Genomic DNA, 27,522 nt, shown 5'->3' on the forward strand with positions numbered 1-27,522 from the left:
GTTAGATATTACTGTAGCTACACATGAGAATAAAGCCCAAACCTCCACTGAAAAAAAGAAAAAGGAGCATCAGATGAAAGATAATCAGATGCCACCACAATCTCTGTCACCCCAATTGGAGGTGCTGCATTTGTGCTTGTTTTATGCTAAGGTTTACATTCAGCTAACGAGCTCCATCAGAAACTCAGGTGTTAAGTTGCCATCAGTAAGATTGGCATAGACACCAGCTTACTTTTTGGTGTGACTGGGATTGAATAAATCCCTAGTTTATTGCCTTTATCGTTTTTGCCATTCTGAATACATCTCAATTCTCCGTCAAAACCTATCTTTGTGTGAGAGAGAAAATACTTAAAACAGAGATTGCTGAAAATACTCAGCATGTCAGCAGGCAGCATCTATGGAGAGAAAAACAAATTTACTGCTTCATATTGATGGTGACCTTTCATCAATCTGTAACCCTGTTTCTCTCTCCGCAGGTGCTGCCTGACCTGCTGAGTATTTCCAGCATTTTCTGTTTTTGTTTGTTTCCCAACATCCTGCTGTATTTTGCTTTTGTCTTAGTTTCTCCATCATGGCTTTGTTATTTACCCTATGATTGCTAGTTCTTACTGGCTAATCTTTTTTTTTGTAATCTTTATTATTGTCACAAGTAGGCTTACATTAACACTGCAACAAAGTTACAGTGAAAAGCCCCAAGTCGCCACACTCCGGCGCCTGTTCCGGTACAGAGAGGGAAAATTCAGAATGTCCAATTCACCTAACAGCATGTCTTTCGGGACCTGTGGGAGGAAACCGGAGCACCCAGAGGAAACCCTACATGCACTTTTTTCGAGGACTATTACATTTCTCCTACAATGAGAAACCTCGATCTGCACAGTATTCCAGATGTGGTGTAATTCTTGTTTTATAGAGAAAACTTGGGCGAAATTCTCCCGAAACGGCGCGATGTCCGCCGACTGGCGCCCAAAACAGCGCCAATCAGACGGGCATCGCGCCGCCCCAAAGTGCGGAATGCTCCGCATCTTTGGGGGCCGAGCCCCAACATTGAGGGGCTAGGCCGACGCCGGAGGAATTTCCGCCCCGCCAGTTGGCGGAAACGGCGTTTGTTGCCCCGCCAGCTGGCGCGGAAATGACATGTCGGGGCGGCGCATGCGCGGGAGCGTCAGCGGCCGCTGAAAGTTTCCCGCGCATGCGCAGTGGAGGGAGTCTCTTCCGCCTCCGCCATGGTGGAGACCGTGGCGGAGGCGGAAGGGAAAGAGTGCCCCCATGGCACAGGCCCGCCCGCGGATCGGTGGGCCCCGATCGCGGGCCAGGCCACCGTGGGGGCACCCCTCGGGGCCAGATCGCCCCGCGCCCCCCCCAGGACCCCGGAGCCCGCCCACGCCGCCTTGTCCCGCCGGCAAATAGGTACTTTAATTTACGCCGGCGGGACAGGCAATTTATCGGCGGGACTTCGACCCATCCGGGCCGGAGAATCGAGCGGGGGGGGCCCGCCAACCGGCGCGATTCCCGCCCCCGCCGAATCTCCGGTGCCGGAGACTTCGGCAACCGGCGGGGGCGGGATTCACGGCAGCCCCCGGCGATTCTCCGACCCGGCAGGGGGTCGGAGAATGACGCCCCTTATGACTTTTTAAAATCATTTTTGAGCCAAACAAATTTTTACACCAGTCTTCGATGAGCAGGAAAAATTAATTTGGTAAAGGAAGCATTAAGCAGGAATAAGGCTCTTTACTTCTGCATGTGTAAAGAGCCTAATGCCATTTTGTGGGCCTTTAATGCCTCTTTTGATATCTATACAAACGTGGCAGGTGCCATGTATACAAATACGCACAGCGCATTAGGAGCTTTGTCATCCATTTTTCTTTTATAATGGGTGCGGCGTTATCTAATTTCTGGCCTAGGTATTTGCACAAAAATAGGTTTATTCTCTTGCATTGATTTGTGGTTTCACCTCCATCTGTTAAGTCTTGCTCTTGAAATGCATTACTTCTCATTTTTTTGTAGTAATAGAACTAGAACATAGAACATTATAGCGCAGTATAGGCCCTTCGGCCCTCGATGTTGCACCGACCTGTGAAACTACTCTAAAGCCAATCTACACTATTCCCTTATCGTCGATATGTCTATCCAATGACCATTTGAATGCCCTTAGTTTTGACGAGTCCACAACTGTTGCAGGCAGGGCATTCCACGCCCTTACTACTCTCTGAGTAAAGAACCTAGCTCTGACATCTGTCTTATATCTATCTCCCCTCAACTTAAAGCTATGTGCCCTCGTGCTGGACATCACCATCCAAGGAAAAAGGCTCTCACTGTCCACCCTATCCAATCCTCTGATCATCTTGTATGCCGCAATTAAGTCACCTCTTAACCTTCTTCTCTCTAACGAAAACAGCCTCAAGTCCCGCAGCTTTTCCTCATAAGATCTTCCCTCCATGCCAGGCAACATTCTGGTAAATCTCTGTATCCTTTCCAATGCTTCCAACATCCTTCCTATAATGAGGCGACCAGAATTGCACGCAATACTCCAAATGCGGCCGCATCAGAGTTTTGTACAGCTGCAACATGACCTCATGGCTCCGAAACTCAATCCCTCTACCAATAAAAGCTAACACGCCGTACGCCTTCTTAACAACCCTCTCAACCTGGGTGGCAACTTTCAGGGATCTATGTACATGGACACCGAGATCTCTCTGCTCATCCACACTGCCAAGAATCTTACCATTAGCCCAGTACTCTGTCTTCCTGTTATTCCTTCCAAAATGAATCACCTCACACTTTTCTGCATTAAACTCCATTTGCCACCTCTCAGCCCAGCGCTGCAGCTTATCTATGTCCCCCTGTAACTTGTAACATCCCTCCGCACTGTCCACAACTTCACCGACTTTAGTGTCATCTGCAAATTTATTCACCCATCCTTCTACTCCCTCCTCCAGCTCATTTATAAAAATGACAAACAGCAGTGGCCCCAAAACAGATCCTTGTGGTACACCACTAGTAACTGGACTCCAGTCTGGACACTTCCCATCAACCACCACCCTTTGTCTTCTTCCAGCTAGCCAATTTCTGATCCAAACTGCTAAATCTGAATCTGAATCCCATGCCTCCGTATTTTCTGCAGTAGCCTACCATGGGGAACCTTATCAAACGCTTTACTGAAATCCATATACACCACATCAACTGCTTTACTCTCATCCACCAGTTTGGTCACCTTCTCAAAGAACTCAATAAGGTTTGTTTGTGAGGCACGACCTATCCTTCACAAAACCGTGTTGACTATCTCTAATCAAATTATTCATTTCCAGATGATTATACACCCTGTCTCTTATAAACCTTTCCAAGATTTTGCCCACAACAGAAGTAAGGCTCACTGGTCTATAGTTACCTGGGTTGTCTCTACTCCCCTTCTTGAACAAGGGGACAACATTTGATATCCTCCAGTCTTCTGGCACTATTCCTGTAGACAAAGACGACGTAAAGATCAAAGCCAAAGGCTCAGCAATCTCCTCCCTAGCTTCCCAGAGAATCCTAGGATAAATCCCATCTGGCCCAGGGGACTTATTTATTTTCACACTTTCCAGAATTGCTAACACCTCCTCCTTATGAATCTCAAGCCCTTCTAGTCTAGTAGCCTGAATCTCAGTATTCTCCTCGACAACATTGTCTTTTTCCTGTGTGAATACTGACGAAAAATATTCATTTAGCACCTCTCCTATCTCCTCGGACTCCAAGCACAACTTCCCACTACTGTCCTTGACTGGCCCTACTCTTACCCTAGTCGTTATTTTATTCCTGACATATCGATAGAAAGCTTTAGGGTTATCCTTGATCCTACCTGCCAAAGACTTCTCATGTCCCCTCCTGGCTCTTCTTAGCTCTCTCTTTAGGTCCTTCCTAGCTAACTTGTAACTCTTGAGCGCCCTAACTGAACCTTCATGTCTCATCTTTACATAAGCCTCTTTCTTCCTCTTGACAAGTGTTTCAACTGCTTTAGTAAACCACGGTTCCCTTGCTCGACCACTTCCTCCCTGCCTGACAGGTACATACTTATCAAGTCTACCACTCCGATGACCATTCTGTTCCTGTAGTCTCCTATATTCTTCCTTGCAATTCATTCCTCTTGATTATATCAACATTAAATAAAAATTACAGGAAATAAATCACTTTTCAAAAAATAAAAATTGAAAAAGATCTGAGAGAATTCTGCAGTATGTATATTCAGCCAGCACAAAATCTATATTGGTGATTCAACCGAAGAGGTGACTAGGTTGTTCCAATACTATCTCACAAATATTCTTTCTGACATTCTGCACTTTCTTTCTAGTGAGTTGAAATCAATAGAAAGAAGGAAAATACTTACTAATATGTTACTTACTAACATATTCCAAAGCACTACTGAAACACACATTTATAACATACAGCAATGTTAGTTGTTAGTGGTTCCAGAGAACTGCAAGTTTGGATCAGCGAGGTAGCACACAAACTTATGAATCAGTTCTAATAAGAAAATATCTGTGGAGGGACGTGTTTCAGATTGAGATGACCTTTCATTGGGACTGATATGTTCCAATGAAAGGTCATCTTGACCTGAAACATAGGGCATGATTTAATGGAAACATGCCTTTTTTTTCCAATTCAGGGGCAATTTAGCATGGCCAATCCACCTACCCTGCACATCTTTTTGGGTTGTGGGGGTGAGACCTATACAGGCCCAGGGAGAATGTGCAAACGCCACACGAACAGTGACCCGGGGCCGGGATCGACCCTGGGTCCTCGGTGCTGTGAGGCAACAGTGCTAGCCGCTGTGCCATCCTAACAGAAACATTTCTAAATATCATTTTGGGCAGGTTTGGTGGCTGATTCCCTGCTGCTTTGTTGGTGAGATCCACTCTGCTATTTAACCACACTTAATCATTTGTTGGGCATTGGGGAGTTTCTCCCAGGTCAAGCCGCAATTAGAAATATTTTCAGCACTGGGGAACTGAACGCGCCAACCAGACCAGCTCCTCAGAGATCAGGCCACTATTCTGAAAGAGTGCCTCGATCTCTGTGAGCTTGATGTTTCCTCACAGCCCACCCATGGTAAATGTCACCTCTCACACACGTGGAGATTATCCCAACCCCCCCCCAAGTGAGGATACCCTGCTCTGGGGGTCACTGAGGGCCCCCCTTTTCAGGCCTCCCCATGCCGCCTTTCAGGACCCCCACCCTTTAGCCCCACCTTTCTGCGGCCCCTTCATGCCCCCACCCTTCATGGGCATGGCCCCCCTCAGGCCCCGGCCCTTGGCTGTGCTACCATGGAAACCTGGCACTGGCACCCTGGCCTTGGCACTACCGGGGTTGCAGTGCCAAGGTACCAGCCTGGTAGTGCACGGGTGCCAGGGGAGAGCAAAATGCCACCCTGCCCTGACCTCGACCACTCAGTAGTGGTCTCCAATGGGCTGGGAGACCCCCCCCCCAGGTACTGTTCCACCTGGTCTACGTTTTTGTGGACTAGTACTAAATGGCACCCAGCCGGGGTCACCACGGCAAGACCGATACAGTCACGATGTCTCGTTAGATCTCTTGGGACATCACAACTGTCCTGGAATTCTGGAAGAGGCCTCTCGCAGCAGTTACCCGCAGCATCCCGTTCCGATTCCGGCAGGATGCGATCGGTAAACCATGCCCATTAACTCTGTTTCTCTCCACAAGATGCCAACCATCTGGGTACTTCCAGCACTTTTTGTTTTCCTTTTAGATTTCCAGCGTCCACAGTATTTTGCTTTTTAATAAGAAAAGAGCTTTGTTGTTTCTTCAGATTTATCCTTATATCACCTAATGCATCAAAATGCACTGAAGCAGAGGTGGCAAAGTGACACAATATAGTATCATATTGAAAAGAAGGAAAACATTTAGTCAAATCTCATGGTCCATAATTTAGCCGAGATTGACCGGCAGCTTGTACCGTCAGAGCTTCTACCTCCAGGATCCTTGATCCCTGGGGAATGCCTGCCACTGGGCTCGCAAATGCCGGAGTACCACATGATTTGGCAGGCCTTTTCCGAAAAGAGGCAATACCAGCTCACCGGCTCTTCAACCAGTGGCCTGTCATTTCTTGAAATAAAACTTGGAGGAGAAGCCAGATTGAGCCCTCGACCAAAAGACAACATTTGTTTCCTTGATTTCTTGATAATCTCAATCATTTATTTAAGACGTATTGCTCCACTGTGAAGATGTGTGCATGTGATGCAGGTATATGATTAGTTCTCTTCTTTTCCACAGGATGATCTGGATAACCACCCACTGTATATCTAATTCTTGATTCGAGACATCCATTCACACCAGCCTGCAGGTGCACCCTCGGTACAGGGAACCATCATTCTTACTTCTTTCCCTACGTCTTTGCTTTCAGCCTGGAACATTCACTCAAGCACATTATGCCACACATCATCACCCTGAATTTCTGTGGGACTCTACTCTCATACAACGAACATGGTGATTAGAGGGTAATCCTTCATGCCTTCTCCCCTCCTGCTGAAACCCAGCACCGGGATTTTCCAGTCCCTCACACTGGTGGGATCTCCCTGTCCTGCTGATGTGAATGGAGATTTCAGTGGCTCGCCAGCGCCGCCACATGGGATCCTGCCATGGGGGGAGCGCTGGAAAATTCAGACATCAACAAAACTTGCCATCCCATCACAAACATTCAATTACTGTAATCTGAGAGACGGCAATGGGCCTTGAAAGGTGTGATAGCAAACATGGAGAAATCCACCACATGCATATGTGCAGCGATATAACGGTTTAACTGAACTGTGTTCCATCAGGAAGTGTGTGCAACAGTATTTGAGTTTCCCTCCAGAATGTTGATGTTGTTACGTTAAAAGCTTGGAGCTCCAATCTACAACAGTGGGGGATTGGTGTGGCTCGAACCATTGGATTGGATTGGTTTTATTGCCATGTGTACCGAGGTACAGTGAAAAGTATTGTTCTGCGTACAGCTCTGACAGCTCATTCCATACATGAAATGAAAATGCATAAAGGGGCAAACATAAAATACACAATTATAAATACATCGACACAGGCATTGGGTAAATAATAATAATAACCTTTTATTGTCACAAGTATGAAGTTGCTGTGAAAAGCCCCGAGTTGCCACAGTCCGGCGCCTGTTCGGGTAAGCTGGTACGGGAATTAAACTCACGCTGCTGGCCTTGTTCTGCATCACAAACCAGCTGTCTAGCCCACTGAGCTAAACTAGCCCTTGTTAAAGCATACAGGAGTGTAGTACTACTCAGTGGAGAAGATTTTTAAAATAATAATCTTTATTGTCACAAGTAGGCTGACATTAACACTGCAATGAAGTTGATGTGAAAAGCCCCTGGTTGCCACATTCTGGCGCTTGTTCGGGTACACGGAGCGAGAATGCAGAGTGTCCGAATTACTTAACTCAGTAGAGAAGATGCATGAAGAGATCAGTCCAGTCCAAAAGAGGGTAATTTAGGAGTCCGGTAACAGCGGGGAAGAAACTGTTTTTGAATCTGTTAGTGCATGTTCTCAGACTTTTGTATCTCCTGCCTGATGGAAGAAGTTGGAAAGTGAATACTCCGGGTGGGAGGGGTCTTTGATTATGCTGCCCACTTTCCAAAGGCAGCGGGAGGTGTAGACAGAGTCACTGGATGGGAGGCGGGTTCACATGATGGACTGGGCAGTGTTCATGACTCTGTAGTTTATTACGGTCTTGGGCCGAGCAGTTGCCATACCAGGCTGTGATGCAAGCAGATCGGGTGCCTTCTCTGGCGCACCTGTAAAAGTTGGTAAGAGTCAAAGTGGACATGCCGAATTTCCTTAGTTTCCTGAGGAGGTATAGACGCTGTTATGTTTTCTTGGTCGTAGCATCAATGTGGGTGGACCAGGGCAGATTGTTGGTGATGTGCACACCTAGGAATTTGAAGCTGGCAACCATCTCCACCTCGGCCCTGTTGATGCTGACAGGGGTGTGTACGATACTTTGCTTCCTGAAGTCAATTACCAGCTCTTTAGTTTTGCTGGCATTGAGGGAGAGATTGTTGTTGTTACACCACTCCACAAGGTTCTCTATCTCCCTCCTGTATTCTGACTCGTCGTTATTCGAAATCTGACCCATTACAGTCCTGTCGTCAGCAAAAGTTGGAGTCAAATTTTGCCAAACAGCCGTGTGAGTATAGGGAGTATAGTAGGGGGCTAAGTACGCAGCCTTGTGGGGCGCCGGTATTGAGGACTATCGTGGTTTTGTTGTTTATCCTTACTGATTGTGGTCAATGGGGCAGAAAGTTGAGGATCCAGTTGCAGAGTGAGGAGCCAAGTCCTAGGTTTTGGAGCTTTGATATGAGCTTTGATATGACCATAACACAGGTCGACACCAGCCTCCTCTGCCCAGAGGTCTACTCAAACACAAATCAGTCAACATTTTTGGAGCACAGCTGGCATAGATGTGAATGAAGGTGTATTGTCACGATGCCCAACTGTCTTGCAAAGTTGAAAAAATGTGTTGTAAAGTAGGCAGAACCAGCCAGTAACTGTGACATCAGATATGGTGATTGAGCACAAGGAGGAATGGAGCTATCTCAATCCCAAGAAATAGCCACTGACACCCAGCAGCCAGGCAACATATTCAATTCCTACCACTGGGAAGAAGCTATAATCAACACACGATTATGACATAGAATGTATAAAATATAAAGCACCAAAGGAAAGAGAACAGAACATTTATAGGCCAATAAATGTAGTTGTTTTTTTAATGCTATTTTTTCAGGAGAGTTTCTGCAGGTGCCAGATAAGTGGCAGCAATTTTTGTTTCCATTGTGCACTACCAGAAGTACTCCATTCTACCACTGGGAATCCTACCACAATAAATGGGAATATACTAAGAGGGGTAGATGAAGTGAGAGATCTTGGTGTACAAGTACACAGGTCCCTAAAAGCAGCAGTTCAAGTAGACAAGTTTGTAAAGAATGCATATGGTGTGTTCTCATTCATTGGCAGAGGTATCGAATATATAAGTAAGTATATAATGTTGGAATTGTATAAAACACTGGTGAGGCCACAACTGGAGTAGTGTGTGCAATTCTGGTCACCACATTACAGGAAGGACGTTGTTACTCTGGAGAGAGGTTTACAAGAATATTGCCAGGGCTAGAAAAGTGTAGCTACGAGTAGAAATTAGATAGGTCGGGGTTATTCAAAGGCTGAAAGATGACTTAATTGAGATGTACAAAATTATGAGGGGAAGAGGTAGAGTGGACAGGATAAAATTGTTTCCCTTGGCAGAAAATTCTAGAACTAGGGACATAGATTCAAGATAGGTGGCAGAAAGTGTAGAGGGGACATGGGGAAGAACATTTTTATGCAGAGGGTAGTGGGTGTCTGGAATTTGCTGCCTGAGTTGGTGGTGGAGGCAGAGACCCTAAGTGCTACAGGGCTATGGACCGGATACAGGAAGGTGGGATTAGAAAGGGCACCTACATGTCCTCAGGCTGGCATGGACAAGATTGGCCAAATGGCCTCCTTCTGTGCTGTAACTTTTCTATGGTTCTATCGACACTGACAAATCAACCGTTAGCATTAGTTTCACATTATCTTGCCAAACATAACTAGTGGTTAGGTGCTTTGGTACTCCCTGAGGTGGATTGTAAGTTCGCATTGAAGGAGGCATTTTATGGAGGCCTTCCTTAATTGTCTTCCTGGTCTGGTATAATTTGCTTTTACAAGTCAGCTTCTCTGTGAAGATGGAAAAAGAGTTCAGATGTTTGTCTAGTAACATGCTCAATGAGCTGATCCAAATATAAAAGTATGAATTTTTCAGAAGTATTCCCAAAACATGGCAACAAAAGCAGGCAAAGTTCATTGAAGGAGAGAATATCGGGTGAGGTGTGAAAGAAACTACCAATTGGCTATCATCCAATTCACACGACAGACGTAGACAAACTTTGCCCCCATGGTGTCTTTATATGTTGCTCAAAGCTTTTTCCAAAAGAATGAGAAATACACCAGGCTCTAAAAGCTCTTTATCTCCATGTAAGTTGCACATCAATGAAGCTCTCACACAGAGGCTGGCATTTAATCGTGGCTGTGGAATACCCTGACAATTGGTCCCAAAGCTGAGGGCAACATTTTGACTCAGCTGGCTTCTAATTAGTTACCTTCAGAGCTTGCGTTTCTTTAAATAAACTCCAAAAAGGTGGCAGCCAATCGCAAGGCCAGCTGCACAGCAGTCCCAACTATTCCTCTGGGTGTGACGGCCACTGCTGGGACTGTGGCTAGATGAGAGGACACAGCAGTGAGATCTGGGATTGTCAGGCCCGTCAGGTAGGCTCTGGCAAAGAGGCAGGGTATTACTTAGTGAGAGTGGAGGTTGGGGCGGTCATTAGTGCTGAAAAGCTTCTCTATGGGCCACAAGGTCCCCAATTAGGTGTCTCCCACCACCCCTTCCCCAAACATGCCCCCAGGGAAGCTACCAAAGTTCATGCAAACATCTCCCCACATGGTGATAGTCCATGGTGAATGGCAGCCATCCCAGGCAGAACCCCTCTACCGACTCCTAACGGTGTATTTAACATTTTCCAGATATAAAAATTCCATGATGTTACCCAACCAGGCCGAGGCATTGGGCGGATCAGAAGATCTCCATCCCAGCAGAACTTGCCTCTGGGCTATCATTGGCAAAGGCAAGAACGTCCGCCTTCACCCCAGTCTGCAGCCCCAGCAGCACGTCCGACACCCCGAAAATGATCACCAACGGACAAGGCTCCAGATCAATGTTAAGAATCGCTGACATGGTGCTAAAGAAGGAGACCCAAAAGCTTACCATCCTTGGACACGACCATGACATGTGGGTGTGGTTAATGGGCCCACGAGACATCGCTCACACCCGTCTGCACTCCTGCAAGGAACCCACTCATCCTAGCCTTAGTTAGGTGAGCCCTCAATACCACCTTAAGGTGAATCAGGCTGAGTTGTGCACAGGAGGAGGTGGATTTCACCCTATGGAAGGGCCTCATTCCACACATCCTCATCCAGAATGTATCTCTGCTCCTCCTCCCACTTGGCCCTCACCCACTCCAGCAGAGAGCTTCCATTGCCATGATCTGCCCATAAATATTTGAAATGTTCCCCCCCCCCCCAGACCATGCAGACAATACCGGGGCTAGGTAGCACAGTGGTTAGCACTATTGCTTCACAGCTCCAGGGTCCCAGGTTCGATTCCGGGCTTGGCTTACTGTCTGTGCGGAGTCTGCATGTTCTCCTCGTGTCTGCGTGGGTTTCCTCCGGGTGCTCCGGTTCCCTCCCACAGTCCAAAGATGTGTAGGTTAGGTGGATTGGCCATGATAAATTGCCCTTAGTGTCCAAAAAGGTTAGGTGGGGTTACTGGGTTACGGGGATAGGGTAGAGGTGTGAGCTTAAGTGGGGTGCTCTTTCCAAGGGCCGGTGCAGACTCGATGGCCCGAATGGCCTCCTTTTGCACTGTAAATTCTATAATTCTATGAATAGGATTCTCCCCAACAGGGAGGGTTTGGGTGCTACGGAAATATAGGACAAACCTTACGGATAAATTCACGTAACTGATAATGTCGGTACAAGTATTCTCCAGGCAGCTGAAATTTTACCGAGAACTCCTCCCAACTGGCAAATAATAATAATCGCTGATGGTCACAAGTAGGCTTCAATGAAGTTACTGTGAAAAGCCCCTAGTTGCCACATTCCGCCGCCTGTTCGGGGAGGCTGGTACGGGAATTGAACCCACGCTGCTGGCATTGCTCAGTTTTGCAAGCCAGCTAGTTAGCCCACTATGCTCCATGAACAGATCCCTAAAGCACTTGAGGCCCTTTCCTTCCCGCGACTTAAACATCGTATCCAACCCCAATGGCACAAAGGGTTACCAAATATGGGGGCCCGCAATGACATGGCACTCAGCTTATAATGCTGCCTAAACTGCCTCCATATCCTTAAAGTAGAGATCACCCCTGGCTTCGAGCAATACCTCGCTGGCGAGAACGGGAGCGAAGCCAGTCTGCCAGCCCCTCTGAAAGTACACCCTCCCAATTCTTGGTGTCTTACCCGCTCAAAAAAAGGAAGTCATCCCACCTCTGTAAATCGGACCTTACTGTACTCACCAAACTTGTATAATTAAACCTGTGAAGCATGGACCGATCATGGGCCACTCAGATACCCAGAAGACGAAAAGGCAATACCCCCAGATTGGCTCCCCTCCCCGGGGGTTAACTGGAAAATATTGAGTCTTCTCCCGATTCAACTTATTGCCCAAAAAGGAGCCAAAGTTTCTCAGTAGTTTCATAATTGCATCCATAGAGGAGACTGGATCCATAACATACCAGAGCAGGTCATCCACAGATAGAGACACCCTATTCTCCCTCCTCACCCCGCCTTATCCCCCTCCATTTTCCCGAAGGCCTCAGCGCTATAGCTAAAGGTTCTAACGCGAGCATGAACAGGAGCGGTGACAATGGGCACCTTGTGCTCCTATTCAGTGGAAAATACACCAAACTCAGCACATTTCTGCCTACACTGGCTGTAGGGGCTTTATACAACAGCCGAACCCAGAAGATAAACTTCTTCCCAAATATGGGGTGGGATTCTCCGACCCCCCACCGGGTTGGAGAATCGCCGGGGGCGGCATGAATCCCGCCCCCGCCGGCTGCCAAATTCTCCGGAGCCGGGGATTTCGCGGCGGTGGGAATCGCGCCACGCCGGTCGGCGGCCGCTGGCAGCGGCTTCCCCAGTGATTCTCCGGCCCGCGATGGGCCGAGTGGCCGCCCGTTTTCGACCAGTCCCGCTGGTGTATATTACACCAGGTATTTGCCGGCAGGACCTGGCTGATCGGGCGGCCTCCGAGGTCCTCGGGGGGGTGCGGGGTGATCTGACCCCTGGAGGTGCCCCCACGGTGGCCTGGCCCGCGATCGGGGCCCACCGACCCGCGGGTGGGCCTGTGCCGTGGGGGCACTCTAATCTTCCGCATCGGCCGCTGTGGTCCTCCACGATAGCCGACGTGGAGATGAACCCCCCTGCACCTGCGCTGGGATGACGCCAGCACATGCTGGCGCTCCCGTGCATGCGCCAACACGCGCCGGCCGGCGGAGGCCCTTCGGCGCCGGTTGGCGTGGTGCCAAGCCCCTTCCCCACCTGCCGGCGCAGCGCAAACCACTCCAGCGCTGCCATAGCCCCTGAAGGTGCGGAGGAGTCCGCACGTTTGGGGCGGCCCGACGCCGGAGTGGTTCACACCACTCCTTCCCGCCGGAGTTGCCCGCCCCGCCGATTCCCGCAGAACCCCGCCCATGAATCTCCCAAGCACCTCAAAAAGATACCCCCACTTCACCCTGCCAAACACTTTCTCAGCATTCATAGATATAATCACATCTGGTTCAGGGGCTGGAGAAGGGGAGAGGACAACTTTCAGAACCAGCAGTATATTAACCGATAACTGCAGCCCCTTCACACAACCTGTCTGGTCTTCTGCAATTACCTCCAGGACACAGGACACCAATCACAGCACCAGCACCGTAGGCAACATCTTGGTGTCCACATTCAAAAGATACATGGGCCTACATGATCCACATTTTGGGGGATCCTTATCCTTTTTCAAAATGAGGGAGCTGGAGGCCTGCGAGGGTGTATCAGGCAACGATCCCAGAGCTAGAGAGTCATTGAACATATCTTGTACCAATGGCACCAACCAGTCATATAAAACTCAACGGAAAACTCAGAGCCAGTGATCTTATCTGTTCACATCAGCCCAATGCCCCTTAGCATCTCCTCAGAGCTTAACAGAGCTTCCAACAATTCCCTACTGTTTCCACCACCGGGAAGGGCACCCCATCCAAGAACTCTGCCATGTCTGACCCATTGTCCGGGGACTCTGACCTATAAAGATCCCTATAGAAAGCTTCAAATGCCACATTAGCCTTCCTTGGAACGGATACAAAGCTGCCGCCCGAGTCCCTGATCTGTATGATCTCCCAGGTAGCAGCCTGCCCTGTGCACGTAAACCATTTCCCTCAAGTTCCGCAGCTGGCTCACCACCTTCCCTGCGAATACCAGGTCAAACTACATTTGCAGCTGCTTCCTAGTTGGCATAAACTCCGGAGTATGGTTCTCTGAAAATGGTGATCCGTTTTCAATATCGCCCCTACCAGTTGTAGCCATTCTCCTCACACCATCGTGTCTAAGTGCGCTTTATAAGAGATTACCTCCGCTCTTACCACCGGCTTAAGGGCCGCCCATAGTGTGGAGGGAGAGACTAAGTCGTTCCTGTCAAACCTAATATATTCCTCGATTGTTGCAGTCATACACTGACAAAACCCCTCCTCCACTAGTAGCACCACACCTGATCTCCACGGCGAGTGCTGAATGGGATCCAGCTCCAGCAGGGGGCCCACAAAATGTGGAGCACGGTCAGAGATTACTATTGCCGGAAATTCCACCCTTCTAACCTATGAAAGCAGGGACCACCACCAACCCTCCGTGCACCCCCCCCCCCCACCCCCCCCCAAAATAAAAAAAAAATCAATCCTGGAGAATACATCATGCACATGGGGGAAAAATGAAAACTTCCTACCGCTTGGTGGGAAAATCTCCGCGGGTTCGCTCCCCTCATCTGCTCCATAAAGGCCTTCACCATCCCTGAGAGAGCCCGAGACTAAGGCCTAGACCGGTCTATCTTACAATTGAAGTCCCTCCCAGAACCAGCTGGTGTGTGCCTAGATTGGGATGGAAGCCGGCAGGTTCCTAATAAACACCACATCATCCTAGTTGGAGGCATAAACATTTACCAGAACCATCCATGTACCAGCCAGAGGCCCACTAACCACCACGTACCTACCGTTAGGATCTGCCATGACCTTGCTGGATTTACTAACTTGATAGAGTTTATCGAGGAGGTCACAAAGATGATTGATGCAGGTAGGGCAGTGGATGTTGTCTATATGGACTTCAGTAAGGCCTTTGACAAGGTCCCTCATGGTAGACTAGTACAAAAGGTGAAGTCACACGGGATCAGGGGTGAGCTGGCAAGGTGGATACAGAACTGGCTAGGTCATCAAAGGCAGAGAGTAGCAATGGAAGGATGCTTTTCTAATTGGAGGGCTGTGATCAGTGGTGTTCCGCAGGGATCAGTGCTGGGACCTTTGCTGTTTGTACTATATATAAATGATTTGGAGGAAAATGTAACTGGTCTAATTAGTAGGTTTGCAGACGACACAAAGGTTGGTGGAATTGCAGATAGCGATGAGGACTGTCAGAGGATACAGCAGGATTTAGATTGTTTGGAGACTTGGGCGGAGAGATGGCAGACTGAGTTTAATCTGGACAAATGTGAGGTAATGCATTTTGGAAGGTCTAATGCAGGTAGGGAATATACAGTGAATGGTAGAACACTCAAGAGTATTGAAAGTCAGAGAGATCTAGGTGTAAAGGTCCACAGGTCACTGAAAGGTGCAACACAGGTGGAGAAGGTAGTCAAGAAGGCATACGGCATGCTTGCCTTCATTGGCAGGGGCATTGAGTATAAAAATTGGCAAGTCATGTTGCAGCTGTACAGAACCTTAGTTAGGCCACACTTGGAGTATAGTGTTCAATTCTGGTTGCCACACTACCAGAAGGATGTGGAGGCTTTAGAGAGGGTGCAGAAGAGATTCACCAGAATGTTGCCTGGTATGGAGGGCATTAGCTATGAGGAGCAGTTGAATAAACTCGGTTTGTTCTCACTGGAATGACGGAGGTTGAGGGGCGACCTGATAGAGGTCTACAAAATTATGAGGGGCATAGACAGAGTGGATAGTCAGAGGCTTTTCCCCAGGGTAGAGGGGTCAATTACTAGGGGGCATAGGTTTAAGGTGAGAGGGGCAAGGTTTAGAGTAGATGTACGAGGCAAGTTTTTTACACAGAGGGTAGTGGGTGCCTGGAACTTGCTACCGGAAGAGGTGGTGGAAGCAGGGACGATAGTGACATTTAGGGGGCATCTTGACAAATACATGAATAGGATGGGAATAGAGGGATACGGACCCAGGAAGTGTAGAAGATTGTAGTTTAGTCGGGCAGCATGGTCGGCACGGGCTTGGAGGGCCGAAGGGCCTGTTCCTGTGCTGTGCATTTCTTTGTTCTTTGTTTTATGACAAGGGGACCCGCTTATTAACCAGCCATCAAAGCCCAAGTGAATCACATGTCCCACCCACCACCTCTGCAGCCTGGCCTGATCACTTACCCGCAAGTGAGTCTCCTGCAAAACCACCACAGCAGCATTCAGATTCTTTAGGTGAGCAAAAACCTTCGACCTCTTCACTGGGCCACCCAGCTCCCTGACATTCTAGGTGACCACTCCTCCTCATCCCGGAATCAGCTTTTTCTACCGTCAGGGACTACCAAATAAATATTCAAGAGGAACAGGCAAAAGGCCATTTCAAGATGGCCACCAACCTCACCCTCAGAGCAAATCAAAGCAACCCCTCTACCACCATCTGTTGAGCTGCTCGCAGAAAAATACTTTTCACTGTACCTCGGTACACGTGACAATAAACAAATCCAATCCAATCCAATCCACCATCAGCAAACTAACCCCTCCCCCACCCCATGCTCCCAACCACTATCCAGCCCAAATACACAAACTGAAACCAAACCAAAACACCCACCACCCCTCATGCCCCAACCCAAACACTAAACTCATCAAACCTGACTGAACTGGTTCAACAGCTGCAGCTCCTCCCCCCCCCCGCCGTCATGTCACTCCTATTTGCTAGCCTTGTTTATTGCTGGCAGGGCAGCCTGCGCCCCCACCCCCCCCACAGCACCCCCCCCACACACACACACACACCCAGGACAATGGAAAAGACAACGACATTGCCCATTCCGAGGATAAACTAATCCTCATATCACAGTTTTGTACCAAACTACATTTCCAATGGGAGCTCTGTATTGACGCAGCCCATCTCCCATCTATCAACTCCCCTCCCAGCAAACATATATCCCTTACATCATAAAAAAATCTCCCATCAACCCCACAAACAGAAAACCAAATTTTATCAACAAATAACAATTATGTGCACGATATCCCAACACACTTCCCAACCCACAGGAAGCAGAAATCAAAACCCCATACAACACATTGAAGCAGACCATGCTTATTAATAAAGGCATCTGCTTCCTCTGGTGCCTCAAAGTAATAGTCCTTGGACTCGTATGTGACCCGCAACCTTGCCGGGTACACCACCCCGAACTAAACTCCTTTCTTGTACAGAACGGCCTTAACCTTATTAAAGGTCGCCCGCTTCCTTGCCAACTCAGCCCCCATGTCCTGATAAATCCTCATGAGGTTTCCTTTCGACTTTGTGTCAAGGTGTCCTTTGACTCACTTTGCGACCCTCTTCTTCTCCCGAAAGCTGTGGAACCGAGTGATGATCGCTCAAGGTGGCTCATCCGGCCAAGGTTTCTGCCGAAACGTCCGATGTGCCCTGTCCAGCTCCAGGGGAGGAAGCGAGATCACAATCGCCCATCATCTTCCCAAACATCTATGACAGATATTCAATGGGGTTTGGGCAATGCTGCCATCGCCATTTTCTCTGCTGAAGAACTGTGTGAAGCCTCCAATTCTGCCAAATAATTGGCTACTGTGGGTTTATTGCTTCCTTTCCCTTTCCTTTTTGGCATGTGTTCAGTGCGGGAATCTTGAATTACCAATCCAGAATGCTTTCTTGCAAAGATCTCCTTGGGCATAAAAACTAAAAAGTGCAGATCCTGGTTGGAGCTACCTCATAAGCGACCTCTCCCCAACATGTCGCCACCAGAAGTTTGTAGATGCCCCTGTTATAGGTATCCACAATATTTCAAGATGGCTTGAAGGCCTCACAAATGAAAAGCCCCTCTACCCCCACCTCCCATCCGCCCCCGCCCCCCACTGGCCTTGGGGAAACCCCCAACCTGGAATGCTTCTGCACCCTGACCAAGTCCAATTCCCCCTGAGGGGTCTCCCCTCCCCCCCCACCCTCACCCCGAGCCCTGGGGCAGCAGCTGCAGGGCCCTTGAACTATATGCCCAAAAATGGAAATGGCTACTCACCTCCTCAGCTACCCATTGCGCCAGCTTCACGTTTTCAAAAAAGGAGTACTAAATGACACCCACTAGGGAGCCGGTTAATTCCAGGGCGGCTGTTACATTCAACTTCAATCTTGCTAACAAGATGGAGATTAATGCAAATTGGGGTTAATGATATGCTCACCATATTTAGGTGAGATCGGGACCAGCCATCGGGAGCTGGTCGGTTAAATAGCACACTGATTTGCATCTGCCCCCCAAAAAATGCCCTTTCTTACTATTTAACGGCCCGCCCAGATCAATGCTAGGGCAAAAGTCCCCCATGCCCCAAAAAATGACTAAGTGTGGATGAATACTGATGTAGATCTCACCCAAAACGTCAGCAGGAAACACCCCGTTAAACTCGGTTTATCTTCATCTGTATTAGTTTCTCTCTCTTGTTTACAAATGCAGGAAATCATTTTACAAAACAATTTGACACACTTAAATGAGGGGTAGTTTTGTATCGCTAGCAGCCTATTTGTGCTTAAAACCCAGGTGATGTGTAACTGATAGAAGTATCAACTTATTGACGAGTTCCTTCACATCCTGATTTCTGGACCGATTCAATATTTCAGCCACACTGTCAAGATACCAACACAGTCACATTGAAGAGGGTCCTTTCGCTTGCCCTGTGTATTGGAATGGATTGGGCACTCGAGACATATACTAGAGGCTTTAATTAATTAACAAAGGCTTTATTGATGAAAGGCAAAGGCAGTTAAGTAACAGGCACAGAATACTCTACAGCAGGTCTTAACACTTGGGCTCCGTGGTCCAGGCACTAGGGCTCCCTGGTCCAGGCTGCCCGGAATCCTGCCCCCAGGGCACTGCCCAAACGCCCTATTGGCCTGGGGTTAGCCCCAAGCTGGTCACATGGTGGGTGGCGCCCGCCGCCTTAAAGGGGCCCCGCGACCACATTAAGCAACATCACTTCACGCCGATGAGAGACCATTCAATTACTTTGACGGCATTCATTCCACCCTGGAGCTCCCATCAAAAACAGATCACTAAAGATTTTGCAAACATGTCGCTGCTGCTATAAAATGCTTTTTAAAAATTCCCTTTAAGGTGCTGTCGCAGGTCCTTCATATCTGATCATGCCAGATGATTTTCCACCTCCAGATTATTTTTATGGACTGTGTTACATGTTGGCAGAAATATAGGTTACAGGGCCAACATCAATCTGATCTCACACCGACTCCTCCAGGAGACAGTTATGTACCTCTTACCTCACCCAACCAATTAATACATGAGAGTTTATAAATCCAAGTATTTCTTTGCTCTGTGCCAGGCATTTGCGATAAGTAAATAGGAAACAGCTTACCTTCGGAGGCGATTCCATGAGCCTTGTATTTCTTTTGTCCCAGCCTCCTCCATCCAGGAACAGGCCATAAACATAAACACCACCGATATCTGCAGGGGGGGATGAATTAACATCTTCCCTCATCATCCTGGTCACGTCATTATAAAGAATGACACTATCTAGAGCCCAACCCTTGCTCAGATTCATACGGGTGGTTTCCTGTCGCATTGCAGTCAAAAAGCCCTGTGGAGAGAAATATCTTTATCTTTAACGAATATATTTATTTTGTAGCTATCAGATGTAAAAATGTATGCAAAAGTCAATTCCCCATGAGTCAACCTATGTAGACAACATATGTCAATATGTATGAATTGAAAATTTGCTACTGTTCAAAAATTTAAGATTGCATAATTCAAAACTCGCAAAAAATAGGTGCAGAGATCACAATTTGTGATTAATCTGGCCTATTGCTTCCAATATAGACAGCAAGCAGAATTTTGACCATGGTTCACTGATCTGAAATGTTAAATCTGTTTCCCTCTCCACAGACGCTGCCAGATCTGCCGAGTATTACAAACATTTTCCCCTTTTAATAAGCAAACTTAGTGCTGTCTGCTAATTTAAATTAATGTCACATACAGTGAATGATAAGCACATTGTTGAGTGGCTGGACACCTGAACAGGGCTGCAAAATTCTGAGATTTATCCCTCAATCAACATCACAAAAACAGATTATCTGCTCATTAACATCTTGCTGCTCGTGGGAGCTTCTTGTACACAAATGGGTGCCCACCTCCTATGACAACATTGAATACACTACTAAATACTTAGGGCGCGATCTTCCGGCCACGCTACACCGGAAAAGCAGTTCACTGTGGCGCAGTGTGGCCGGTGACAGCCGGGAGACCCCGCTCCAGGGATCTACCCGGTTCGCAACACCTTGCAAAATTCAACACAATCTCGCGAAATGTTGCAAGGTGGGCGGGATCAGCTTTTGGCAAATCTGCATATTAGTGCGATGCCTTACTCTAATGTGCAGATTCCCAAGGTACCTGGGGCTTTGGGAATCAATCACTTCACATCGGAGACCTTCGGCGAGTGCCGTTTGGTACTGGTCCCCACAAACGGAGACCAGATGGAACGGCACTCATGAGGGTCTCCAAGGGGTTTGGTGACCCTCAGCTGCATGTCCTTTGGGCAGAGTGGTGTCCTAGCGCTGCTGGTTCCACTGGGTACCCCGGAAGTGCCAGCCTGGCACCTTGGCAGTGACACCTGACTGTAAGCCTGGTGGTGCCCAGCTGGCACTGCCAACTTGGAAGGGCACTGCCAGGGTGCCAAGCTGACATTTTTTGCACATATGCGATTGAGCCAGAGTTGCCCAGCATTGGTGTTGTGGGTGGGGTGGGTAGGATGGGTGGGGACCGGGGGACCCTCCCATGTTGCATTCAGGCTGGGGGGGGGGGGGGGGGGGGGGTTGGAGGTCGGGGTTTTTATTGTGGACCTCAGAGATCGGGACGCCATCATTGTAAAAAATGGGGTTGTACGCACTTTCGGCCGCGCGCTCCCCGTTTAGGCCCCTTATTCAAAGCGAGTCTTGTTGAGTAGCCAAGTGTTTCTTGGCACTGCTAAACATGCTCGCTCTTTCCCTTTTGGGAAGACCGCACCCTTAATTGCTGTAAAGTCCCCTGGGCCGGATGGGATTTATCCTAGGATTCACTGGGAAGCTAGGGAGGAGATTGCTGAGCCTTTGGCTTTGATCTTTAAGTCATCTTTGTCTACAGGAATAGTGCCAGAAGACTGGAGGATAGCAAATGTTGTCCCCTTGTTCAAGAAGGGGAGTAGAGACAACCCCGGTAACTATAGACCAGTGAGCCTTACTTCTGTTGTGGGCAAAATCTTGGAAAGGTTTATAAGAGATAGGGTGTATAATCATCTGGAAAGAAATAATTTGATTAGGGATAGTCAACACGGTTTTGTGAAGGGTAGGTCGTGCCTCACAAACCTTATTGAGTTCTTTGAGAAGGTGACCAAACAGGTGGATGAGGGTAAAGCAGTTGCTGTGGTGTATATGGATTTCAGTAAAGCGTTTGATAAGGATCCCCACGGCAGGCTACTGCAGAAAATACGTAAGCATGGGATTCAGGGAGATTTAGCAGTTTGGATCAGAAATTGGCTAGCTGGAAGAAGACAAAGGGTGGTGGTTGATGGGAAGTGTTCAGAGTGAAGTCCAGTTACTAGTGGTGTACCACAAGGATCTGTTTTGGGGCCACTACTTTTTGTCATTTTTATAAATGACCTGGAGGAGGGCGTAGAAGGATGGGTAAGTAAATTTGCAGATGACACTAAAGTCGGTGGAGTTGTGGACAATGCGGAAGGATGTTACAAGTTACAGAGGGACATAGATAAGCTGCAACGCTGGGCTGAGAGCTGGCAAATGGAGTTTAATGCAGATAAGTGTGAGGTGATTCATTTTGGAAGGAATAATTGGAAGACAGAGTGCTGGGCTAATGGTAAGATTCTTGGCAGTGTGGATGAGCAGAGAGATCTCGGTGTCCATGTACATAGATCCCTGAAAGTTGCCACTCAGGTTGAGAGGATTGTTAAGAAGGCGCACGGTGTGTTAGCTTTTATTGGTAGAGGGATTGAGTTTCGGAGCCATGAGGTCATGTTGCAGCTGTACAAAACTCTGGTGCGGCCGCATTTGGAGTATTGCGTGCAATTCTGGTCGCCGCATTATAGGAAGGATGTGGAAGCATTGGAAAGGGTGCAGAGGAGATTTACCAGAATGTTGCCTGGTATGGAGGGAAGATCTTATGAGGAAAGGCTCAGGGACGTGAGGCTGTTTTCGTTAGAGAGAAGATTAAGAGGTGACTTAATTGAGGCATACAAGATGATCAGAGGATTGGATAGGGTGGACAGTGAGAGCCTTTTTCCTTGGATGGTGATGTCTAGCATGACGGGACTTAGCTTTAAATTGAGGGGAGATAGATATAAGACAGATGTCAGTGGTAGGTTCTTTACTCAGAGAGTAGTAAGGGCGTGGAATGCCCTGCCTGCAACAGTAGTGGACTCGCCAACACTAAGGGCATTCAAATGGTCATTGGATAGACATATGGACGATAAGGGAATAGTGTTGATGGGCTTTAGAGTGGTTTCACAGGTCGGCGCAACATCGAGGGCCGAAGGGCCTGTACTGGGCTGTAATGTTCTATGTTCTATGTAAAGTGCTATGAGATGTTTTGTGATCATGAAAGGTGCTATATAAATGCAAATCTTTCTTTTCTTTCTTTAATGGCCCATTCCTGTGCTTCTGCTCTTACACTCCTAACACCCGGAGGGTGAAATTTACTGTGATGCCTTTTAGTGAAAACATTAGCATGAGTATAAAACATTGCACTCCATTGAAAACTCGTACTGCGTTTTTGTGAATATTATTAAAGGCAACACAAGCAGAAAATACGAAACAATCTCAGCAGGTCTGACAGCATCTGTGGAGAGAGAAGGGAGCTAACGATTCGAGTCTGGATGACTCTTTGTCAAAGCTGACATGCTTATTAAAGCCATGATGTGGAGAAGCTGGCGTTGGACTGGGGTGAGCACAGTAAGAAGTCTTACCAGGTTAAAGTCCAACAGGTTTGTTTCGTATCACTAGCTTTCAGAGCGCTGCTCCTTCCTCAGGTGAATGAAGAGGTATGTTCCAGAAACATATATACAGACAAATTCAAAGATGCCAGACAATGCTTAGAATGCAAGCATTAGCAGGTGATTAAATCTTTACAGATCCAGAGATGGCGTAACCCCAGGTTAAAGAGGTGTGAATTGTGTCAAGCCAGGACAGTTGGTAGGATTTTGCAGGCCAGATGGTGGGGGATGAATGTAATGCAACATGAATCCCAAGTCCCGGTTGAAGCCGCACTCATGTGTGCGGAACTTGGCTATAAGTTTCTGCCCGGCGATTCTGCACTGTCGCCAATGTGCAGCAAACTACCCAGCCTTCAGAACAATGACCACGACACCACACAACCCTGCCATGGCAATCTCTGCAAGACGTGCCAGATCATAGACATGGATACCACCATTACACGTGAGAACACCACCCACCAGGTACGCGGTACATACTCGTGCGACTCGGCCAACGTTGTCTACCTCATACGCCGCAGGAAAGGGTGTCCCGAAGCGTGGTACATTGGCGAGACCATGCATACGCTGCGACAACGAATGAACGGACATCGCGCAACAATCACCAGGCAGGAATGTTCCCTTCCAGTCGGGGAACACTTCAGCAGTCAAGGGCATTCAGCCTCTGATCTCCGGGTAAGCGTTCTCCAAGGCGGCCTTCAGGACGCGCGACAACGCAGAATCGCCGAGCAGAAGCTTATCGCCAAGTTCCGCACACATGAGTGCGGCCTCAACCGGGACCTGGGATTCATGTCACATTACATTCATCCCCCACCATCTGGCCTGCGAAATCCTACCAACTGTCCTGACTTGACACAATTCACACCTTTTTAACCTGGGGTTACCCCATCTCTGGATCTGTAAAGATTTAATCACCTGCTAATGCTTGCATTCTAAGCATTGTCTGGCATCTTTGAATTTGTCTATATATGTGTTTCTGGAACATACCTCTTCATTCACCTGAGGAAGGAGCAGCGCTCTGAAAGCTAGTGATACAAAACAAACCTGTTGGACTTTAACCTGGTGTTTTAAGACTTCTTACTATGCTTATTAAAGGCATGTCTTTTAGTTCCTGAAGTATTCCTAATTACACGTAGCAGGTAACTGTCTCACTGCACATGCATCAGCCTCTGTTCACATTGCTTGTTAAGGATGTCATCTGTTACCAAGTATAAAACTCGCTAAGTGGCAGAATAGAAGCCATGACTTGTGTTCTGGAGTTAGTTTTGCTAAGAATCAACATTGAATCTCTTAGCAACATTAATAACTAATACTTCTAGACCATAATGAGACAAATATAAGTGGGGAAAATGATCTGTTTTTAAACACATACTGTTGGCATTCAATTAATGCTGAAACATTTCTGTAAAGCAAACACAAAGGCATTAGTCCAGCCTCAAAATCAAGCCGGTGGCGAGCTTACCACTGGTATGCCTGTAGAGAATTTGTGTGTAAAACAGGCCTATTTATGATCGGGGTCAGGGAATGCAATTGAAAGTAACCTTTAATCAAGGCGACACTTGATGGTTAATGGAGGTAGGGCAAGCTGAGCCCAAGTAACTCTAAGAATGATAAGTATAAAATCCAAGATATACAAGAGACTAAAAATAATTTACAGAGAGACAACAATAAAATAAAATGCTTGGAAAAGAAATTGAGTTAGTAGAGCTTGCTCTCTATACACCATAAAATTGGTGTCTAAAACAGGTATTTTTGGCACTTGCAAAACTATAAAAAGTAATTTTCATTTTGTCACGGTCAGAACATATCAAATTCCAGAACGGGACAGTAGTATTTTTTTAATAAATAGAATTTTAAATTAGTCGCAGAAAACTCTACTGAAGTGTTTTACCAAATCATTACAGCTTTGTGGCAGCAATTGTAAAATAATTTAACACCATCGTGTGTTCTCAATACAATAAAATCTAAGTGATTATGTGATTTTACGATCATTCACAACAACTGTGCTGTGTTCAAATGACGCAGTTTTAGGTATTTCAGTGTAAGTGGCTCTAACCTGAGGATTAAAGAATCCTGTCATCCAGAACTGGTTTGGTCGTCCATCAAAAATCCAGGTGTGGAATTGTTGGCTTCTCTCGAGCAGCTCTGTAAACCAGAACCCAAGAGTAGCAGACTCCCAGGAAATTTTGAACCAGATCTTTGGAATCCGGGCATCGTACATGTTATCAAGAGCATCCCTCAAGTCCTCAGACATTATAATTGTTCCTGAATTTAAAAGAAAAGTTTGATTCAGAAAACATGGCAGTGAGGTGCTGGACAAATTGTACAATTACTGTGGCTCAAAGCCTCCAAAATCTGCATCGCCAGAGACCAAATGTACAATAGTTTAAAAGCTGGTCTAACACCTGGGTAATTTAACAACAGACCACCTAATCACACTCCCTTACTGCACCCCCCACAACTCTCCCCTGGATCACCAGCCATATCTCCGGCCCAACAAGTATCCACAACCCGACCCCTCAACCACGTAACTTATCACAATCCAGCTCGATCCTTCATGACATGACTTCCCTCAATCACCCAACCATTCGCCTGACCACCCAACTACACTCCCTGACCAGCCGACTGCCCACTCACTCACCTACCTTCCTATTCATCTACCTCACCCACCTACCACCTCAACCATTCAACCACCTTCACACTCAACCACCTACCCACTCATCCACCTAACTACCTAAGCAATAAGGGGGGAGAAGATGAAATATGAGTGCAAGCTAGCTAGTAATATAAACAAGGGGTAGCATGGTGGCGCAGTGGTTAGCATTGCTGCCTCACAATGCCGAGGTCCCAGGTTCGAACCCGGCTCTAGGCCATAGTCCGTGTGGAGTTTGCACATTCTCCCCGTGTTTGTGTGGGTTTCACCCCCATAACCCAAAGATGTGCAGGGTATCCTTTCTGTTTAAGAAAGGAGGGAGGCAGAAGACGGGAAATTATAAGCCGGTTAGCCTAACTTCAGTCATTGGTAAGATTTTAGAGTCCATTATTAAAGATGAGATCACAGAGTACTTGGAAGTGCATGGTAAAATAGGACTGAGTCAGCACGGCTTCGTCAGGGGGAGGTCATGTCTGACAAATCTGTTAAGAGTTCTTTGAGGAAGTAACAAGGAAGTTAGACAAAGGAGAACCAGTGGACCTGATTTATTTAGGTTTCCAGAAGGCCGTTGACAAGGTGCCGCATAGGAGATTGTTAAATAAGTTAAGAGCCCATGATGTTAAGGGTAAGATCCTGGCATAGATAGAGGATTGGCTGACTGGCAGAAGGCAGAAAGTGGGGATAAACGGGTCTTTTTCAGGATGGCAGCCGCTAAATAGTAATGTGCCTCAGGGTTCGGTGCTGGGACCACAACTGGGACCACGACTTTTTACAATATACATTAATGATCTGGAAGAATGAACTGAAGGCATGTTGCTATGTTTGCAGATGATACAAAGATCTGCAGCATGGTAGCACAGTGGGTAGCACTGTCGCTTCACAGCTCCAGGATCCCAGGTTCAATTCTTGGCTTGGGTCACTGTCTGTGTGGAGCCTGCACGTTCTCCCTGTGTCTGCGTGGGTTTCCTCCGGGTGCTCCGGTTTCCTCCCACAAGTCCCAACATATGTGCTGTCAGGGGAATTGGATATTCTGTATTCTCTCTCTATGTACCCAAACAGGTGCCGGAATGTGGCGACTAGGAGCTTTTCACAGTAACTTCATTGCAGTGTTAATGTAAGCCTACTTGTGACAATAAAGATTATAAATAATTTAAAAAAATAAAAGATCTATAAACGGACAGGTAGTATTGAGGAATCTGGCGGGCTGCAGAAGGACTTGGAAAGGCTAGGAGAGTGGGCAAATAAGTGGCAGATGGACTACAATGTGGGAAAGTGTGAGGTTATGCACTTTGGAAGGAGAAATGGAGGCATAGACTATTTTCTAAATGGGAAATGCTCAGCAAACCAGAAGCACAAACGGACTTGGGAGTTCTTGTTCACAATTCTCTTAAAGTTAACGTGCAATGTTAGCATTCATGTCGAGATAGCTAGAATACAAGACCAGGGATGTATTTCTGAGGCTATAGAAGGCTCTGGTCAGACCCATTTGGAGTTTTATGAGAGGTTTTGGGCCCCGTATCTAAGGAAGGATGTGCTGGCCTTGGAAAGGGTCCAGAGGAGATTCACAAGAATGATCCCTGGAATGAAGAGCTTGTCGTTTGAGGAATGGTTGAGGACTCTGGATATGTACTCGGAGTTTAGAAGGATGAGAGGGGATCTTTTTTAAAAATAAATTTAGAGTACCCAATTCATTTTTTCCTATTAAGGGGCAATTTAACGTGGCCAATCCACCTATCCTGCACATCTTTGGGTTGTGGGGGCGAAACCCACACAAACACGGGGAGAATGTGCAAAGTCCACACGGACAGTGACCCAGAGCCGGGAT

The 27,522-nt window shown here is 47.4% G+C and overlaps 1 protein-coding gene across 1 annotated transcript in view; it reads right to left on the reverse strand.

The window, feature by feature from the left end:
- The window catches only part of dnah5l (dynein, axonemal, heavy chain 5 like), a 585,621-nt gene that overhangs the window by 1,279 nt on the left and 556,820 nt on the right, over positions 1-27,522 (reverse strand). Inside the window, exons 74-75 of the mRNA XM_072508719.1 lie at positions 25,101-25,309; positions 19,427-19,648 (exon numbers count right to left, since the gene is read on the reverse strand). Of these exons, the coding sequence (XP_072364820.1) occupies positions 19,427-19,648; positions 25,101-25,309 (431 nt within the window). The remainder of the gene's footprint in view (positions 1-19,426; positions 19,649-25,100; positions 25,310-27,522) is intronic.

The sequence above is a fragment of the Scyliorhinus torazame genome, chromosome 6, assembly GCF_047496885.1.
Source record: "Scyliorhinus torazame isolate Kashiwa2021f chromosome 6, sScyTor2.1, whole genome shotgun sequence".
Classification (NCBI taxonomy): Eukaryota; Metazoa; Chordata; class Chondrichthyes; order Carcharhiniformes; family Scyliorhinidae; genus Scyliorhinus; species Scyliorhinus torazame.